The 21,381-nt window shown below is 40.5% G+C and overlaps 1 protein-coding gene across 1 annotated transcript in view; it reads left to right on the top strand.

The window, feature by feature from the left end:
- F5 (coagulation factor V) overlaps nucleotides 1–19,712 on the top strand; it is a 53,109-nt gene extending 33,397 nt beyond the window's left edge. The window contains exons 14-25 of the mRNA XM_060234621.1: nucleotides 1,917–2,076; nucleotides 4,028–4,264; nucleotides 4,598–4,799; nucleotides 6,359–6,538; nucleotides 7,233–7,349; nucleotides 9,793–9,864; nucleotides 10,780–10,868; nucleotides 12,607–12,759; nucleotides 14,832–14,976; nucleotides 16,932–17,080; nucleotides 18,098–18,280; nucleotides 19,398–19,712. Coding sequence (XP_060090604.1) covers nucleotides 1,917–2,076; nucleotides 4,028–4,264; nucleotides 4,598–4,799; nucleotides 6,359–6,538; nucleotides 7,233–7,349; nucleotides 9,793–9,864; nucleotides 10,780–10,868; nucleotides 12,607–12,759; nucleotides 14,832–14,976; nucleotides 16,932–17,080; nucleotides 18,098–18,280; nucleotides 19,398–19,544 — 1,834 coding nt within the window. The 3' untranslated portion in view covers nucleotides 19,545–19,712. The remainder of the gene's footprint in view (nucleotides 1–1,916; nucleotides 2,077–4,027; nucleotides 4,265–4,597; nucleotides 4,800–6,358; nucleotides 6,539–7,232; nucleotides 7,350–9,792; nucleotides 9,865–10,779; nucleotides 10,869–12,606; nucleotides 12,760–14,831; nucleotides 14,977–16,931; nucleotides 17,081–18,097; nucleotides 18,281–19,397) is intronic.
- Nucleotides 19,713–21,381: the final 1,669 nt, after the last annotated feature.

The raw sequence follows: 21,381 nt of genomic DNA, 5'->3' as shown, positions 1-21,381 counted from the left end.
TTTCTTTTTAATTAAAGCTCAACAGCTTTGTTCTCTTTGTATCAGGAGGTGATGAAGCACCTCTTAGCTGAGGAACACAAGTGCTTACGTTTGCTGAAGAAGTGTGCTTGTGTGTGACAGCTTATACCTTGAATAAAACTTCTGTCCCCTTCAGACAGTAGTCTGTAACATATACCATATAGTCTAGGAGAAACAGAGCACCCTGCCCAGCTACTGTCCCAAAACCCAAGGAATTTCCCAAGCCAGAGTTGACAAGCCTAACCTAAAAATCAATCATTAGAAAGAAGACCTGATCAGTTGCTAATACAGTTAACTTAGTAGTTCCAAAGGCTAAGGATCAATGTAATAAATGCTATGCTCAATTGGGGTATAATCATAATTTGTTTATTTATTTGGTGAAAAATGCCATCAGTCATAGGTTGACTTATGGTGACCCTGTAGGGTTTTAAAAGCAAGAGATGTTCAGACATGATTTGCTATTGCCTACCTCTGCATAGCAACCCTTGACTTCTGTGGTGGTCTCCCTCTATCCTGACCAAGGCTGACCCTGCTTAGCTTCCAAGATCAGGCTAGCCTGGGCCATCCAGGTCAGGACTATTCATTTATACATCCTAATTTATATATTTCTACTTCCTGACCAGTTCTTCACTTGGTCCAGCCATTAGAAAACAATCACAAGATCTAAAACCATGATATGGATCCAGTCTTCTGCAATCACAAGGAATTTGTGAGACAAACTTCCCTTTCCCCCAGCAAGCCTGTGTGACCCCTCATTAGCCAATGGTGACCTTCCTGGTGACACTTGTGCAAGAGGAATATAGACTCCTAGAGCTTGCTCTGAGACTGAGGGGGCAAGTTCGACCAGTTCTTTCTATAGGAGTGCCCCCCTCATATGTCACATCACATGATATTTTGTTCAGGAGAATCCCCTGACCTTGAGTAGGAACTTCAGGGGAGGAGCACAAGAGGTGGCTTGGTGAAAAGGAAAGGAGGAAAATCAGTTTTCATTTGCAAAAGGCTGAATATCTTTATAAACATTTGAAATTTCTTAACTAAAATCTTTATGGTGTATTAGCCTTTATTCTTCATGAGTATAATGCGGACTTTGGGCAGGATTCAAAGAACAGTGCAGTTACTTCTGTATGCCCAGCATAACTTTGTGTTTGTATTTGTTAAACAACAGCACCATGTACTAAATATGACTATCTTTTGAAGTTTGTAGATCAACATGGGTAGCCACAGGGCTTTTTTTGAGCAGGAACGCACAGGAATGCAGTTCTGGCTGACTTGGCACCAGCAAGTGTGGCCTAATAAGCAAATGAGTTCCTCCTGGACTTTTCCCACATAAAGCCCTGTGTGAAACAATGGTGACATCAGGGTGTGTATACTAATATGCAAATGAGTTCCTGCTGGGCTTTTTCTACCAACAAAGCCCTGGGTAGCCGTATTAGTCTGTCTGTAGCAGGAGAAAAGAGCAGAGTTCAGTAGGACCTTGAGGACTAACAAAATTTGTGGTTTTTTAAACCCAACCCACTGGGTATAAGCTTTTGTGAGTCACTGCTCATATCTATTTTGTTAGTCTTTAAGGTGCTGCTGGACTCTTACTCTTTCTGACTTTTGAAGTTTTTGATGTAGTACAGAGACATGTTGTTCAGGAGAAAAAATGAGAGTTTATAAAGGGCTGAGCCAAGGCCTTTGACATATACAAAGTAGCTCTCCGAATTCTATCCAATAAACTCAATGGAATCAAGAGCTAAATACTAGACTTTATACATATTGCTTATTCGTTGATCATGAAGTAGCTTTGTCACTTCCCAGACCAAGTTTCCAGGGAACTGTTTACTATTCATTTTAGCCATAAGAAAATAATTGTTTTGTTTACAGTTTGGTTGTTTTTTAATGCTCCATGTCCTCAGTACAGTGAAAAGTGGCTCAGCCAGCACAGTGTACAAAAAAGTGGTTTTCCGAGGTTATCAAGACAGCACTTTTAGAACGCCTGAAGTTAGAAGGGAATATGAAGATCACCTTGGCATCCTTGGCCCCATAATCAGAGCGGAAGTAGGTGACGTCATCTTGGTAAGTCCATTTCCTATTAGAATAAGGAGGGAGGTTAATAGAGGATAAACTGTGCCATCTGGGAAGGATGGATTTCCTTTTCATTTGTGTATGAAGCATTCCTAAAGCAGTACCAACACATTTTGTATCTTGTAGTTAAACTCTAGAATGGAAATTATATATATATGGTACAATAACAGAATTCTAGAAGCCTGAATTAATTTGAATCCAATTGGAAATTGCATACTAATATGCTTTCAGTGGGTTGGGTTTAAAAAACCCGGTGGATGGAAGGAACATAGTTGCTAGACAGATTCTACAAATGCAAGAATTTGTGAAGTGTTATAAAAGGTTCTATAGCAGTTCTTTTATTTTGCTTGTGCAAGATACTGTGTAAGTGGAAATACATACTGAGATCTAGTTTAACTTTTCTTACACACTGCTGCAGTATAAAACTGTAGTTCCTTGAATAGAGCCAGTTTGGTGTAGTGGTTGAGTATGTGGACTCTTATCTGGGAGAACCGGGTTTGATTCCTCACTCCTCCACTTGCACCTGCTGGAATGGCCTTGGGTCAGCCATAGCTCTGGCAGAGGTTGTCTTTGAAAGGGCAGCTCCTGTGAGAGTCCTCTCAGCCCCACCTACCTCACAGGGCATCTGTTGTGGGGGAGGAAGATAAAGGAGATTGTGAGCAGCTCTGAGACTCTGAGATTCGGAATGGAGGGTGGGATATAAATCCAATATCATCTTCTTCTCCTCCTCCTCCTCCTTTTCTCAGCAGAAAGGTGCCTCTGATTCATCCAGCACAATACTGCATGTTCCTCTGGTGGTGCAGATTACTTAGAAGAGCATTGTACAGTACAGGAAGCCAAGTAAGAAGAAAAAAAGAGAACAGAAGAGAAAAAAGGAACAAGCTATTGGGGAGCCTTGCTCTGAGGCTGCCTTTCCTTGCAGGGAGGCAGCTAAAGAGTGAGGTTGCACCACCTCTCTTTTGTCTGTCCGGGTCCTGGGCGGATGAAAGAGGTGATACGGTGCTTCTGCCTTACTCTGAGGGTGCCTTCCCTCACAGAGTGAGGCCACACTGCCTCTTTCATCCGCCCGGGTCCCAGGTGGGTGAAAGAGGCGGCGAGGTATCGGGCGGCATGTGGGGAGGAGGCACCTAGTGGTGCCCTGTAGGCCAGGCAGTGCCCTAAGCAGCTGCGTACATGGCCTACTCCCACCCACAAGCCATTTGGGGAGGCTCAGCTAATATGTAATTGAAGGGACCTATCTCTGAACTCTGGGGAAGGAGCAAGTTTCTTTTCTGTCTTGGTTGCCCATCTCTTAAATGGGTCAAATGGAGATGAATGAAATTTCCACTGACACCATTATAGGATTATAATACTACCATAAGATTTAAGAGTAAGGGAGACTTCACTAATAGGAAATTACAAAAAATAAGAAAAAATAGAATCTTAAGCAACTTGAGTACTGTCAGAAGGAACTGTTCTTTATTATTTTACGGGGAGCAGCAACTGTCTGAGAGGACATGACCTGTGCCCAGTTGATCTGTTCAGACAGCTAGCTGTAGTTGAAATCCCACAACAGGATTTCAGAATTATTAATCTGTTTTTTTTTAATTTGTTCTAGCTTTGATTTTAATTGTCTTAATGGTGTGTGTGTGTGTGCTGTTAGTTTTTAAGATGTTATTTTATTATGTATGTTTTTACACTGTCAGTTGCCTTGGTGGCCCTGATGAAGACAAAAAGGCAGGGTATACATTTTGTAAATAAATCTTTCTTCAGTTGTTGCAAAGTAGTGTGTAAATAGTCCATGTGACAAAGGACTCTTCTGCTGAAACAACCATCTAGACTTGAACTGTTGTACCCTCAGGCTACAAAACTGGTACCCAGGGCAATACCTTCATATTTTAAAAGCTGTTTTGGGAGGGGTGCTTCTTCATCACTGATAATCATTGTCTCTTCAACTCTATAGGTTCATTTTAAAAATCTGGCCTCCAGGGCATATTCTCTTCACGCTCATGGACTTTCCTATGAGAAATCTTCTGAAGGCAGAAGCTATGATGATCAGTCTCCAGAATGGTTCAAGAAGGATGATGCAATCCAACCAAATGGCACCTATACCTATGTCTGGCATGTAACCAAACAGTCAGGACCTGTACAAGATGGGAAAGTTTGTAGGTCCTGGGCCTATTACTCTGCTGTAAACCCAGTAAGACAATCTATTTTTAAAAATAAAGTTCAGATTGCTTTGAATTAGACTGTAAATGCTTTTTTCCCCAGTCTTAACAAAGTATTTCAATTTTTTATTTTACATGCAGTTTGTTTTGTAGACATATCTTGCATTGAAGATTCTTGTGTGTGTATGAAACAGAAGGGAGTGACTACGTTATAACTTCCATTAACTTTGTTCATTAGTCTTTGCATCAAAATGAATCAAAATTATGTTTTTTTAAAAAAAATATATAAAATAAATCACTTGAAACTAGCAATTAGAAACTAATTTGCAGAACCACTTTCTTATTTGTCATGTTTTATTTTGCAGGGAAAAGATATACACTCTGGCTTGATTGGACCAATTTTGATCTGTAAAAAAGGAATGCTGGACGAGTATAAGCCAATAGATATGCGGGAATTTGTCCTGCTGTTTATGGTCTTTGATGAAAAGAAGAGCTGGTACTTCAATAAACAGGCTAAGAGGACATGTTCAGACAAAACTGATGCTGAAAGATGCCATACATATCCTGGTATAGATTAATGTTTTGTCTTTTATAATCTTTGTCTTTTATAACCTTTGTCTTTTATAATGGTGGTAAAGAATAACTCAGCCCTTAACAACAGAAAAGAGAAAGGGAGATGACTACATGATAATAATTTGTGTACATGAATAATTTGCAGGTGATTTTTTAATGTGCCATCATTTATGCTACAAATAATTGCAGTTTACAAACACAGATCCCTGTTTTTTCTATTGTGTCATCACAACCAGTTCCACTATTAAATCAAACTGGTTTGTCATTTCTTACTTCATTTCTTTTACTGTTAGACTTTTAAGTGTATCTGTATTCACTAATATAATACACTCTTTAGTAAAACAAAAAAAAATTATGAACTTGCTTTGCAGAGCACTATTTACAGTCCACTTCATACAGACGTCATAATCCATTCTCTCCGTTTAAGAGGAAGACTGCAGTCTTTGTAACCCAAAGATGGGCACAATTCTTCTGAATTAAGCATGTGTATACTCCTTTCTGTTTCAGCAGAATGGTTGATCATTTGTTTACTTCACATTGGAAATTGAAGGAGTTGAAGTTCTTATTGTTGGCATGATTGTACTCACTTTGAATCCATATATACAATTTGAGATTTATACAGCTAAGTATGATATTTTTTGGAAACATTTGAAAATCATAGCAGGTAATAAACACAAATCCTGGCTACTTCTTTTGAGAATAACTACACTGAAGAAATGGCATTCTGTTCTAAGAGAGCCAGTGTGGTATAGTGGTTAGAGTGTTAAACTAAGATCAACAAGACCCAGCTTGAAATCTATACTCTGCCATAGAAGCTTGCTGGTGACCTTGAGCCAGTCACATAATTTCAGTCTAATTTACTTCACAGGGTTGTTATTAGGATAAAATGGAAGAGAGGAAAGCAATGTAAGATACTTTGGGTCTCCTTTGGGGGAAAAGGTGGGAGAAGTAGATAAATAAATAGTGGAGATTATGATTGTTCAGTGTCCTTGAAATTCCTGCATATTTGTTAGGTATTCCCACCAGAATTTTCACTCTTTTAATACTGTTTTTCGTGAGAACAAATAATACTGTATATTGAACTCCATGCATGAAATTGGAGTTTACTCTCTAGGGATTTGATCCAGAATATCATGCTTGAATCCTGTGTACTGCCAGCAGAAAGTTCTGGCAGAAGTTTGTTTCCACTTTCCCCAGCAACCCCCTGGGTGTGTTGAAATGGTGATGCTGAAAGTTGGGGGGATGTACATGGACAAAAGCTATACAACATGGGAGGCTGCAATCAGGAAGAGCAGGACGTGGTTTTCCCTCAACAACCATGAAACTTTTAGATCTCCAGTATATATTTACAATATTTTTATTTATCTGGTTTCTGCCATAAAGATAATATTTTAATCAAGGCAATGAGTTTCATAAGTATTGGAAGCTTGAAAAATTCATTGGGTTACAGACAATTGTAGTGATACTATGTGTATCAAGATATCTGATTACCATAGGATGTACTATATTTGCTTGCAATTTCTTTGATCTTTGCTGAAATATTTTCCTTTCAGCTATTAATGGGATCCAGTACCAACTGCCAGGGTTGAGGATGTATCAGGATGAGACAGTTAATTGGCATCTGCTGAACACTGGTGGGCCAAAAGATATTCATGTGGTTCATTTTCATGGTCAGACATTCACAGAACAGGGAATGGAAAATCATCAGCTTGGCATTTACCCACTTCTTCCTGGTAAATATAATCCAATCCATGTTTTGAAGTAACTGCTGTTCTGTATAATGCTAGAATGAATCCAGTCAGTTCTAACCATATGAATCAGTATGAGCTGTCTTGGCTTATTGCAACAACAGTGGGTTTTGCTTCCAACTCATTCACTAGCCCTCTCTGTTGCAGTGGCAACTCATCTTCTCTTTTCTGTTTTCAATTTCTTCATCTCTGCAGTATGAGAATTAACAATTATCTTTTTGTTAAAAGGCTGTGTTCATATGAGACAACAAGACCAGCATTATGTAACTTTGTTGATCAGGGATAAAGTCCTTATTTCTGTACTACTCACATGCTTGCAAATATCAAAGGAGTGAAACACCCCACTTCTCTCTCCCCACCCTCTCCCCTTTCATGTCCTCAACATTGTCTTCAATATTGCCTGTTTTAGACTGTAAGCTCTTAGTAGACAGGGACCTGCCTATTGTGCACTGATGATGCAATAAATGTTGCTGCCAATGTGCTACTACATGAAAATAATAATTTATAGCCTGATTTTCCTCCCTCATGAAGTTCAAGACAACATGCCTCAGATTCCCAGGCTGGGGTATGCATGTCTCTTTTGTAGGCACTAACTAGAACCATGCCTGCTGGGCTTTATAAGGTGGTCGCACCATGAGTCCTCAACCATATACTCAAATATGTTCTCTTTCCTTTCAAGGTTCATTCCGCACTGTTCAAATGAAGCCATCAAAAGCTGGTGTGTGGCTTTTGGACACAGAAGTTGGTGAATATCAGCAAGCTGGAATGCAGACTGCTTTTCTTGTTATTGATAAAGGTAACAGAGCGTAATCTGCAAATTTCATTGCACAGTTGGGAAGTATTGAGCTATCTAATGGCTATGCATATTTCTGTTCTCCCCAATTCCGTAAATTATCCCCACTTCTGTTTCTCTCCATCCCCAAATTATGCATCCAGAATAAATGAGGTGGCAGAGGGCAAGGAGGAATTAGTATGTGTTAACAGGTCTACTTTAGACTAGATATTCAGCTGCAGAAATGAATAAACTACTTGTTGAAGAGGAATGCTTCAAGGAAACTGAGGCTCTATTTGCATACAGCAGAATGCAGGAATGTCACAACTGCAGGGCCAACCTACTCAATTGCTTCAAATGCATGGCAGCCTCTGATGTAGGCCTTCTTCCTGTGTCTCTTGGGAACATCTTACTAAGCATGTAGTTGCTACATGCTTTACATGTGACAGAAAATAAATAGAGGAAGCTGAGTACAGTGAGGTCATATTGATGTAATGGCATATCTCTGCTTTGTTATCAAAAAACAATGGCAGCCAATGATATAGCTTGGATCCTGCCTAGAATTTCCATGGGCTCAAGGGCTGTTCTTTTAACTGATTCCCTATTCTGTGGAAGACTTCTAATTCCCCCCAAGGTATTCCTGGGAGTTTGTGTTCCCTGGAATATGTATTGGAAGCAGCTGTGCAGGGAGGCATGGAGAGGAGAATTGCCTGCTTTGAACTTGTGGAAATTCTAGGCAGGATCCAAGCCACAATCAGTGCTTTAAACTAAAGTACTTATATAGAGATTTCCATTTAAAATTCACAGAGATCAGTATTCTTACAAGTTTGGTCTGCTTGAAGAGGCCTGTGGCTTGGCCCAGCAAACTTAATGGCTGATCAAGGACAGCAGAGGGCTGAATCTTTCTTGATGGTGCCATCCTTTGGCATACAATACCCAACACAGTTGGAGAAAGAAAAGGCAGACAGCTAGAAGGAATTCTTGCAATATGAATTTGGGCAGAGGAACAAAGAGTTATGAGTTGGCTGCAAATGAAATACCTTGGCTTTCAGTTGCTCTAATTGGGAAACTAGCAGTTAGCTGCCTGGCTTTGGGCATGTGCTTTTTTCTGATGAACTCCGCATATGTGAATAATCAAACACTGCAAAAACACCATGGCTAGGAACAGGATCCAATGATGCACAAATGAAAACATAAGCAGTGCAGTGCCACTTGTGCAAACATCTAGCACATCTTCCCTTATATATTATAGTGCTTGGGAATTGGTTGCACAGCATCTTCTACAAATGGAAACACAAATGTGGATACATTAAGTTCAAATTCATCTAAGAGCACTAGTGCAACTGTAAACTTTAGTGCAGCTGGATCCAACCCCAGAGCTCTTCAATATTCTTTCATTCCAAGGGAACAAAAACCTATAGTACTGCCCCAGGGAAAAAGGAAGTGCTACATACTATGACTCATTTTGGGGGGAGGGGGGAGTTGCCAGTACTCATATACTAGGTTGCACTGATTTTCACCAATTCCCCCCTCAAGACTTGGGAGATCCCCTCCCCAGGTGAGAAAACTTAGTACCGGTGAGGACCACCACAAAGGAAGTCCTGCTTTAATCCAAAAGTTAATGGCTATATGTTACAAATGTCAACAGACATGAGAAAAAACAAATCTCAACTCATTTTATATAAATTATGCATTAAATAAAATGTCACATAATCAAAGCAACAATATCATGAAACAGACACACTTTGAGTATTTATAGTAGCATTAAATACTGCAAAAATGATGCTGTGAGGTAAATTGAGCAGTGTTTATGGAGAGCTTATTTGTCTCTTCTGTACCTTCACTTTGGACCTCTTCTGTGTTGCCCCAAAAGCCACTCCCAAAGGTTGGCGGATACTTCAGACAGAATAGAACTGGGTGGGGCTGTATCTAGACAGTGAATCAGTCATCCCCACCTTTGCACAAACTCATGTGAGAGCTCATATTCCCTGTTCCCACTACAGCCTCATATGATGTTTTTTGCATCATTTCCAAGAGCCTGATAGTCAGTATAGTGTCATGGTTACTGTGTTAGTCTAGGATGAGGGTCCCTTGTTCAAATCCCTTCTCTGCCACGGAAACCTGCTGGGTGTCCTTTGGCCAGTCACAACAAACTTCCAGCCTAACCTCCCACACAGGTTGTTGTGAAGGTTAAAAAGGAGGAAATGAGAATAATGTAATGTAAGCAACCTTTGATCCTCATTGGGGAGAAAGGCAGGATATAAATGAAGTAGAATAAAATAGGATTATGTTCCAAATGTGTTTTGTGTATGTATCTTCCTGTATGGACTGCAGAGGTAAGGTTCCCAGTGGATTTTTGTATACAAAAAGATTGTTTGAAATACCCCTTTTATTGCATGGAATAAGGAACAATATTCCTAAACCTTGCAGATATGGCTAGTAAAATGTCTGTGATCTTTCTCTACAGAATGCAAGTTACCCTTTGGTCTGGCAAGTGGCATTGTACAAGATTCACAAATAAGTGCTTCTGATCACAAACGTAAGTTGAGTGTCACAGCTATGAAATGTCTGAGAGGATACTGAATATGTTCACCTGCTCTACCTTTTTAGTTCACCCTTCCAGGAACACAGGTTCTCCCCTCCCAATGGGTATTGGGGGTCTTCAGATGCCACTGTATCTTCTGAAGTGAGTGGCATCTGAAGATGCAACATTATCTCTAGTGGAATGCCTTGCCACAAGAGTCTGCTTGGCCCCAGCTGTGTTCAGTTTTAGGTGATGCATGTTTAGTCAAGCTTTTGGTTAGCGTCCATGTTATAAGCCTGTGCTTTGGCTTTTTTTTTTTTTGGTGGTTTTCATCACTCTTTTGATTGTTACTGCTTTCATGGTGTTTGCTGCTGCCTGAATGGTGTTTTTAATCTGCTGTTTGTTGTTATTTCAGCATTGCTTTAGCTTTGGTTTTGAAGTTGTGAGCTACCTCAAACATTTTGGATAGAGAAGAAAGAAATAATTTAAATAAATAAATGTCCATGATACCACATGCCATTACTTAATGAACACCTCAGCAGAGTTTATTCAGTGTGGCTTAATATTTTCACTTCCAAGTTTTCACTGTGGTTGGAAAAAGTTGTCTTCCTTAATTGCAGAACTAACCAAGCAAAAACAAACAGAAATGTGACATACATTAATTAGCAGGCATACAAGATGGCATAAAAAATTCAACAGGCTATGTATGTGAACATGTCCTAGATTGCACTCAAGAACATTTTTTTACTCTAGCAATGGATTTACAAGTGACTGTCTCTAAGAATGCCTTTTTTCCTCCCTTGAAAAATCAACCAGTCAATTTCAAGGCCTTGATTTCTTCTAAAACAAAAGCAGGCATGCAAAAAGATCACAGTGCTTCTATTTTCTTTTATTCTTACAAGCATCCTTCCTTCTTTTGCTCCTACCCAGCTTACTGGGAGCCCAGACTGGCAAGATTATACAATACTGGGAAATACAATGCATGGAGCACCGAGAAGGAAAATGGTTCCTGGGTCCAGGTATGCGTTTGGGCTATGTTTGCATTGCAGGATAGTCTAGATTTTCTGCAGTATTGATCTGAGCAATTTCCATTGGATTCACCTGGAAACATACATAATGCACATTTTATAAGGCTATTCATAGATACTAGATTGGTTGAAGCCAAAGGGGTGAATACACTTTCTGGGTATACCAAAGCATTCTTAGCTGGGATAGAACACTTATTTCGTGCATGTTATATCCTCTTCTTCCCTCAAGGTGTTCAGAGTGGCACACTTCATTTCCCCCTCCTCCATCTTATCCTCACAACAACCCTGTGAGGTAGGGTAGGCTGAGAAAGTGACTGACCCAAGGTTACTCATTGAGCGCCCATAGCAGTGTAGAGATTTGAACCTTGTGTCTCCAAGGTCTCAACAAGATAGTTTCAGGTGGCAGCCATGTCTGTAGTACAACAACTAGATTTGAGTCCAGTAGCACCATAGAGACCAACCAAATGTTTGGGTGTCAATGTGCTTATCTATGTTCATGTCAGATTCCACCTGTAACAGATATAGTTAAGAACAACTCTTCACTCATTAATACATTTTGAGGGGGTGTATAACTGCTGCGTGGCTGGATCCACATGCTGCTCCAGTAATGTTTGAAGGACAGAATCAGTTGGAATAGCCAAAGGTTATATCAGTATGGGCCATGTGAGCATTACCTCTTCTGGGCTTCTAGTAATGGTATAGTTTATAGCTCATGAGACTGTACTAGCGCCATGGATTGGATCTGTGATGGTGGTTTTGGGATGCTGGTGGTCATGGTGGTGGTCAAGATCTAACCAACCAAAGCATACAAAGCCCATCAGCTATCAGCTGCTCAATGAACTACTATGTTTGCTGCTGGGAGAGGTTGTAAAGCAGCTGGCAGGCCACAATACAAAGCAGATGATGTTTGGTGTGGGATGTCACAAGTTATGTGGAATGTGGGCACGAGGTACAGCACTGACCAAGAGTTGTCCTGTGATCCAATCCAGTTCTAAGATTTTGCACTGTTAGATAAAAAAGAGATTCAGTTTGCATAGTGATTATGGAGGCTTTCCCCGTCTTTTAACACCATATGACTTTGATCCAAAGAATTGTGTCTAAGGTATGACCAAGAGGTAGCATCTTGTGTATGTGTTGACTTTTGCTTATTTGAATAAGAATGGTTAAGGAACCAGCACACTTTGATGTAGCAAAGGCTGATTTTGCATGTGATATGCTATTCTTAATAAATGTTTTTATTACTGTAATTATGGATAATTCTAACAAAGAAATTGACTACAGTCAAAACTGGTGGGGTGGAGCATAAATCTGTTTATTCACATCTCTGCCCATTCACATAACATGTTAAATAGGAAATACCTGGCTTTCAGAGGGCTATGTATGGAGTGAGAAGATCCCCATCCCCTCCTTCACCTATGCTCCAGTGTTTGAAAGGTTTTCCCCCTACTCTGGCTCCAATACTAGAAGTGAGTTGGATTGTCAGAAAATTGCTTCAAACAATTAAGTGCAACAAGGTAAGGCAAGGATGAGGTCTGGCTCCCCTCATTTGTCCATTCCATTTTCAGTACAAAAAAGATTAGACACCCTAACTCCACTTTACATGGCAGGGCTTGTGTATAAATAGCCATGGATCAGCAGCACGTATCAAGCGGCAACAGTTTCTCAAGGATACCTGAGCACAGAGAATCAAATTGGAATAATATGGGTCCATTATTTTGTTGTTGTACAGGTGGACCTACAAAGGGAAGTTCTAATTACAGGGATTCAGACCCAGGGAGCCAAGCAATTAACAAAGCACTTGTATACAGAGGAATATTTTATTGTGTACAGCAAAAATGGGAGAAGGTGGATTGCCTTCAGAGGAAACAGTACTGGGGCACAGGTCTGTATGCTCATTGGATTTGAAGCACATATAACCTATTTTGTTCTCCCTCCTGCGATCAGCTTCAGTTTTCCCTGTTTGCCTTTCCTTCCCCCAGTGCTATCCCATCAACTCCCCTTTACTCCTTCCTCTCCTGCCATCTTCAGCTCTCCTGTTCCCCATGTCCACTTGCCATCAGTGCTGGCCATTGACCTTCTTCCTCCCAGAGCTTTTTTTGTAGCAAGAACTCCTTTGCATATTAGGCCACACACCCCTGATGTAGCCAATCATCCAAGAACTTACAGTAGGCCCTGAACTAAGAACTCTGGAAGATCTTGGAGGATTGGCTACATAAGAGAGGTATGGCCTAATATGCAAAGGAGTTCCTGCTACAGAAAAAAAAGCCCTGCTTTCTCCCATCTCCATCTCCCCCTCCTTCTGTTTGCTACTGCCTGGCTGCTGCCAGTAGGGTGGATCCTATCCTACCATTCCTCTGAGCAAAATGTATTTATTAATTAAAATATTTATACCCCTCTTTCTTCTTGGTTCAAGTCTAAAGTCTTCCTCCAATCTAATGAGCCTTCCTCCAAATTAAGTGCCTCTTCCGCTTTTAGGCTGGGCAGGAAAGCTACCTGGAGGATGGTTGGATTTAACCCAGTGTTTGTATGCCCTGTGGGGTTGCAAAATGTTCCTGGTCTCTGGCTTTTTTGGGATATGATGTTTGGCCATGTACAGGTGTCTCTATCAAGTCCCTTCATTAGGCCTTTATGCAAGCCTGGGAAATGGCTCAAGTTTCCAGAACCTGAAATCATTGCTGTGGCTGGTCCCATTACGTAGTGTTGCCGGTTTGCATTATGGCTAGCCCTTCACTCTTAGCTATAGGAAGCAGCTTAAATTGTTTCTTTTTTAAAACAATATTCCTAGGGAAGTAAATGTATTTATTAAAATATTTGCGCCCTATATTTCCTTTTGGTAAAGGTAACTTGCTGTAATAATTAAAGCATTACAGATTAATCCAAAATAAAATAACAATCCCCAAATGCCTCCCTCCCCTACCTAACAGATGTCTGCTGTTCATAGTCATCAAAAGCCCTGGCAAACAAACAAGACTGGGGAGCCACAATGGAAAGGGCCCAAACTCTGGCTAATGCCAGGAGTGCCACCCTAAGTGGAAGAACAGCCAGCAGGTGGCAGCCTGAAGACTGTAGTGTCTGTAGGTAACACTTCCTGTTCTCCAAGTTCCAGTTAGCTGTGAGCAACCTAAGCAATCATGCAAGAAGAGAAAGAAACCTGCTGAAATAGGGAGTAGGACCTACAACACAGGGTTGCTTCTCATATCTCAGACCCATCCCAGTGCTTTTAAACTGTGGATTTAATCTTCAAACTAATTTCATGTAGATGGGTAATTTTCCTGTCTAATTTCCCAATCAAACATCAGGACACTTTACTACTAGCCCATTGATAGGTATTGTGTAGGTATTCAAGGTAGGAACCACCTGTTGACTACAAGCCACGCTGGGCAAGGGCCTTGTCCAATTTTACTGAAACTTGAACAGGACTCAGAAATGCCACAGGTGGCATGTCGAAGAGCCACACGTGGCTCCCAAGCCATTGAGTGTGTATTACTTGTCTACGGTACTACATAAATAAGTAACAAATTCTAATCCTCACCTAGCTAAGGGTTCTCATTGTCACTGCAGAGGAGGGGCCATGGCTCGGTGGTGGTGCATGTGCTTGGCATACAGAAAGCCCCAGGTTCGGTCCCCAGCATCTTCAGTTAAACGGATCAGGTAGCAGGTGATGAGAGTACACAATACTAACCTCAATAGGCCACTGGTCTCATTCAGTATAATGCAGTGTCCTGTATACAGCCAACCATGTAATATAAATACAGTATTCTGCTAGAATGATCTACACATATATCCAACGGGGATATAGATGTTCATCTTGCATGTGTATTTAAATTGCCACTGTCTCATGCATATTGACTGCAGACATGGTTGTTCCAAAAGCTGACTTGCAGCCAGTGATTTGGAAGCTGACAATAAAATGAACAAATATTGTATAATTATTTACAAACATTTTTCCTTTAGTTTTTTGAAGGTAACTCTGATGGCACTGAAATAAAAGAAAATCACATTGATCCTCCTATAATTGCTAGGTATATTAGGGTATATCCAACTGTATGCTATAACAGACCTACACTTCGTATGGAACTGCTGGGGTGTGAAATAGAAGGTAAGGCCTGAAAATTCATTTTATCTATTTACTATCAATTTAATGGGAAAAATAAATAGATGGTTGCATAGACCTAAACACAACTAGCATGTTTCCATTACTAAGGTGGGTGTCACATACCCACTGTGTGTCCTGCCTGCTGTTTCCAGACTCCAGCAAATCATCTCAGATGTATGTTGCCCTGCTAGGAAAAACCTGAATTTGCCCTGAAACCTTGTTCCTGTTTCCCAAACCATGTTGTACCTTCAGGTGAGTTCCCAGCCCAGTTTGCTGATATGAATGTCGCCAAGGCTATTGTTCGGGGCTTATTGTATCATTTGCCAACAAGGCGGAGAGAGAGAGAGAGAGAATTGCAGTTCCTCAGACTACAGATCTTCTGTAACTAGCAAAGCTATAAATGCCTATCTGTGATATTTAAAGCAAATGTCTTCCGTTACAAATTATGTGTTGCTTCTTATATCTTGGACTGCATCTTTATGTTTAATTCTAAATTCTGGGTAGATTAGAGTGGTTGGACTAGGGTTTAGGAGATCAAATTTCCCACTCAGCCGGTCATTCTCTGTCAGCCTCAACTACCATACAGGATTGTTTTGATGCAAAAATGGAGGAAGAGAAAACTATGTACTGGAGTAAGGGTGAGATAAGCAAACCTGTGTGTTCTGGCATGATGGTGGAGGGCATCTAATAACAGTGGTTAGGATTCTACAATATTTTCCACAGGCACAAGAGGGAGGTGGGTACTGTCTCTCAGTTTTTTTCCTCAATGCAGCCCTGTCCTGTCTTAAGGACCAAAAGGAGCTTGTCCTTCCTCTTGGCCAGCAGAATCTACCATTAGCAGGAAGTCTCTGGCAACAGTATATCTTGCAAGTACCAGTCTCATTTATGCCAGACTTTATGCCGTTAGCCACAGTTGGTCACAAATTCTACTTCTGGGGCCACCTCTGGTTCAGACCAGGAACACTGAGCTTTCATCTGAAATACATCTACCTGATGAAAAAGGAAGGAAATTCCCTTTGGTATATCACTCAACATGGTTCTCATGGACCTAATAAAGACTGCTCCCACACAGCCAGGCTCAGGGAGAGTGGGATACAAACAACAACAACATTCCCAAGCAGCCCACTACTGATACAGCCCCCTTCCCCTATCACAGTTGACCTGCTATTAAAGGGGCACCTCCACTCAGCTGTGAGGAGGGGAAAAACGTCAGTTAAAGGGCTGAACAAAGGAATGCGGAGCTCAGCTCCACTTCCTTACTGGATGGGCTGCAGGTGGAGCATCCCCATGGATGCATCACCTGCAGCCATCCTGCACTGAGATTTAGCCCAAACAAAAAGAAAAGGCTCTATCGAATGCCACAAGCTAGCTTTCCGTGATTTTCCATCATCTTCTAAACTGAGAATTCACAATGCAGATCAACATGTTATACCCCAACTATATTCCTACCTCAGTAGAGGCAAGGGATCCAGAAGAGTAAATTAAAGGCAACTGCTTCAAGACTTCTGAATAAGCATGTTTAGAAATCATATGTAGGGAAAACTGGCCAGGAGGAAAATTCCAGATGTACATTGGCACTGCTTTCCTGTTTTCTGTCACTCACTTGCCCACACCATACAAGTGCCTTTTCCCTTTCTTCACCTTAGCTTCCATTGTCTGACATTTCTATTTGGAGCAAGAGATGGAGGGGGAGAAAGTTTGGCTGATGATCCACATGCATTTGGAAAGGTTAGGGGGCTCTTGCTAGATAATGCTATGGTTACACAATTCTCATATTCCTTTTCTTGTGGCAGAAACATTAAGTATGAGGAATAGGAAAGATTTTAAAAGAAAAAAGTGAAGTTTAGGTGGTAGAATTATTTGAAGAAATCAGCTATAGAAATGGGGTTCTCAGGCTGGGAATACATGTTCTGATGGTTGAGAGATCAAACAATAATGCGTTGCTGTTTTATTGACAGGCTGCTCTATGCCACTGGGTTTAGAAAATGGAGCTATTAAGGATGCACAGATTACAGCCTCTTCCTATAAGAAGAATTGGTTATATTCATGGGAGCCATCCCTTGCCCGCCTCAATAGAAAAGGGCGAGTGAATGCCTGGCAAGCAAAGGTAAAGATAAAACTGTGGAATTAATGCTTCTGCTGCTGATAATGAACAAGCTAAATGCATATTTTTTAAAAAAAAATAAAACATTTTTATGGCTATCATTGAAAGAGGGTCTATTCCATAAACAATTAGGTACCCCAGCAGAAATTGGCCATTGGAGTACAATTTACCATCAGACCACCCTTATTTTAAGTGATAGATATTAACTATTTATTTCCAAAAGGAAACCATTAAAGCCAAAAAGGCAATCAGCAATAAAAACTTGTAAGTATGTACTTAATTATTTTCCCCAGTGCTTGCTACTTGGCATCTTTCAGCTGGATGGTATTTGTAAGATTTTGCACACAAAGCACAAGCTTGGTCACTGAACCACTGTCCCTTCCCAAGGCATCATTCTTCAGCATATGACCATTCTAATAGAAACCTAGGGTTGGATCAATTTCCTTGTGTCTTAGGATATCTACTCAAGGATAATGATTTGCTTGTTTATAGGATTTGGGGGAGCATTTTGGGCTGCCACTGGAGCAGGGAGGTGTAAAAATTACACTCCATGGAGGGTAGTCCTTGCTCATGGAAAGGTTAGTCTAAATCAGGGGTGATCAAACTGTGGCTTGGAAGCCAAGCTGGTGGCTTGGAGAATGCATTTAAAGTTGTTTTCTTTTCACATCTCTCTCCCCATCTACCTACCTTCCTTCCTTCTCTCCTACATCTGATGTTCCTGTCTTGTGGTTTTCAAACATCTGATGTTTATTCTATGTGGCTCTTACATTAAGCAAGTTTGGCCACCCCTGGTCTGGATCCAGGCCTTTGGTCATTTGAATTTTCCATCCTATGTCCATATGTTTTTTCCCCCCAGTCTGTAGTGGTATTCAATGATGGGCAGCATTTTTCATCCTGTCATTATAATTCTTTTGCGCTGGCATTTCTGTAGAACTCACTGGATCATTTGCATATTTTGGATATTTACCAATTTGGCTATTAGGTTACATAATACGATTATTATACTTATTACCTTTATAGTCGAACAACAATAATCAGTGGCTGCAGATCGATCTTCATCAACCTAAGAAGATAACAGCAATTATAACCCAAGGGGCCAAATCTTTGATTACTGAAATGTATGTCAAAACATTCTCCATTCATTACAGTGATAATGACTCAACATGGAAGTCTTATTTGGATAGCTCAACTTCCATGGAAAAGGTGCCTTTTTTCTTTATGTATGCTTTTAGTTTAAATTCAGGAGCATGTTACGCTTCAAAAATGTTGTTACCCTCCCCCAACATCTACAAATAGCTAAGTCCTTCAGTAGTATGGTTGCCACTTGCCAGCCTCCATGTTGGAGTCCTCCTGGAATTATAACTGACTTCCAGACCACATAAATCACATCCCTTGGAGAAAACGGCAGCTTTGGAGAATGGACTCTATGGCATTACATCCCACTCCAAACTCTGCCCTCCCCAATCTCCAACCCCAAATCTTCAGGAATTTCTCCAGATCTCCAGGAATTTCTCAACTTGAGATGTATTGCTACCAGCCAACTGGGAATCAATAATTATATGCACAGAACATTAGAGTAATTAGATAAGGTTCTTTTCGAATATATCATAGGACATTACTGGGCTTGGACAATCCCAACATGCAACCATTTTGTGATTGATTTTGCTCCACCCCAGCAGCCATTTTGATGCAGCACTTGCTACCTGTTTTCAAAATTCAAAAAAAGCAAGGGTAAGCAAGGTGAGGAACTTTTCAGTAGCTAATATTGGGCTCATAGAACAGCCTAGAGGTCTGATTCTGTGTGAGACAGCTTTATAGGTTCATATTAATTTGGAGAAGTGTCATGAGGCTAGGGAGTAGAGTGGCATCCATAGGGTTTCCAAGCCAAGACTGGCTGGAGGGCTAGGGGTGAAGATATTGGGGACATTGCTACATCACATCTGGGGGAAGCCTGAAGGTGATGCAGGGGTGTTCTAGAAATCACTGGAAGCTCTATAATAAAGCCTCTTTAGTAAAGCCCTAGAACCAGAGTGGTGACATCCAGTTAAAGCCCTTGCCTGCTGTGGCCTGAAGGGGCCAGGAGGGAAGGAGTGTCTGTGTGAGGTTCTTGGAACTGACATTTTATCTGTGGCAAACTCCACACAGCACTGCCCCTTTCTGCAACAAGGAGGTAGACCTTATTTAAACTTGAGATGTCCACTCTGTCGAGTGTCCTGTTGCAAGAATTTATAAGCATATTTAAACTGTGTGAATTCTTTCTTTCTTTTTTTTACACATTTTCTACTGTCTCACTAATTACATCTTTTCTGTTTACTTTCAGGTGTTCACTGGTAATATTAATAGCCATGGACATATCAAGCACTTTTTCAACCCTCCTATATTTTCTAGGTTCATTCGCATTATTCCCAAAATGTGGAATCAGAGTATTGCTCTTCGGGTGGAACTTTTTGGCTGCAATATTCTTTAGCAGTTGGACAGAGGACTGTCAAATTAAGAAGAAGCTTTAAGTCTGCAGTAGCCAGTTTCAGTATAAAAAGAACAAAACAACACTCTTGTCATGATTCTCTGGTGTATAACCAAGGGAATTTCAGGCATGGCCTGGAAATACTTTTGTAAATAAATATCAATTAAAATACATTTTGTACATATTACACTAAAGATTACATAATACAAGGATCATGTACAATTATCCGAGAAACCCTAAGCAGGTCTACTCAGAGCTATTCGATGGGACTTACTTCCAGACAGTGTACTTAGGGATGTGCTGTATATTTGCCATTTTCATCTAGAATGTGTTCCTTACAGTCCAGTCCTAAGCAGTTACACCCATCTAAGTCCATTAAAGTCAAGATTGCATTGTTAGTATGCGTTAATATATTAGTGTGTTAGCATGCTAACACCACAGCTTTGATCTATAACTGGGTTTTTTCCCTCCCATTCTCAATGCAAATTGCTGGCTGTCTTTTGCATTTTCAGTGCAGCTAGCTTGCTTTTTATGCTAAGCAACAAAGAATTTAGATGGCTGTTAAATCAAGTTGATGAAACCTGTTGCCAGATATACTTTCTATCTTAGAAATATTTTGCCTTATATTTTGCAGTGAATTACTGTTGCTGTAATAATCTATTACACAATCATGTTCTTGTATCTTTTTTCCTGATATAGTCCACTTGTCTATTGTTAGATGGGATACTGGACTACATAGACTTCCACGATCTAAAAATGTAGCAAACATGCAATTATAATTTTAACAGGCCACATCAAATCACTGGTGCTATTCTCTAGTATAAGTTCTCAATATCACTTGCAGGGTAATGACATCACCAGGGTAATCTAAGGGAGGAACTCCACATGAAATCAACACTTTGCTGTTTGTACTTCCTAATTATTATGTTAACACCACAGCTTTGATTAATAACTTTGATTCATGTATGTGGGCTGGAATGTATACTGTATCTTACAGAAATTATTCTTCAGGCTAACACACTTTTGTAGGGTATATTTTGCTAAATTCAATTTGAAATGATGCACAACTAGATGACAAATCTTTCCTGGATTTTTTTTTTCCACTGCAAAGTATTTCTAAAGATCATCTTTTCAAAAGGATTTTCTTCTCTCAAGTAAGCCACATTTAGAAAGGCAATTAAGGTATATCTAATCAGAAAAATGTCTGATACCAAGAGTTGCCTATTCAAAATGCACCATCTTGAAAAATTACTCTCTCAGCCAGTCCTTATGAAGTTAAACCTTTCCATTTCTTGAACCAGTTTCTGGTTTGTTTGGTTCATTTGGTGGTAGAACAATCCCCTCTCCTCCAGTGGCCTAGAGATGCCAAACTCACAGAAAACTCTTCAGCTGACTCTCCTTCACCTCATCTCCAAGTTTGGTGAGAATTGGATTTAGCAGGGCCAAGTTACAGCCCCCCAAAGTAGGAGCTCCCTGGTGGTTGTTCAGTTCGTGAGCACTCTAACTCTGTCCTCTTCCTGCTGCAAAGTTAAGGCAGCAGACTCAGGGTATATACAGCATATATACAAATCTGCTCCCATAGAGCAGAATAGGAGCTCCATGGTTGGCTCTCAGAGCTTCCAATCAAGCTATGGACAACTGCTACTTCTAAGTCTCTCCCTCAGTATTGCCTAGGAATTGCTTGAATTGGAGCCTTGCTGTCTGCAGAACAAACCACAAAAATGAACCACCGTGAAAAAAAGGCAGTTTGTTTTCGGGTTCGGATAGGACACGATGAAACGAACTGGTTCAAAATGAACCATGAACCAGCCCAGTTCATGCTCAAACTGTGGTTCATTGT

The sequence above is a fragment of the Heteronotia binoei genome, chromosome 3 (assembly GCF_032191835.1).
Source record: "Heteronotia binoei isolate CCM8104 ecotype False Entrance Well chromosome 3, APGP_CSIRO_Hbin_v1, whole genome shotgun sequence".
NCBI classification, from domain to species: Eukaryota; Metazoa; Chordata; class Lepidosauria; order Squamata; family Gekkonidae; genus Heteronotia; species Heteronotia binoei.
This window is presented reverse-complemented; position numbering and strand designations above follow the sequence as displayed.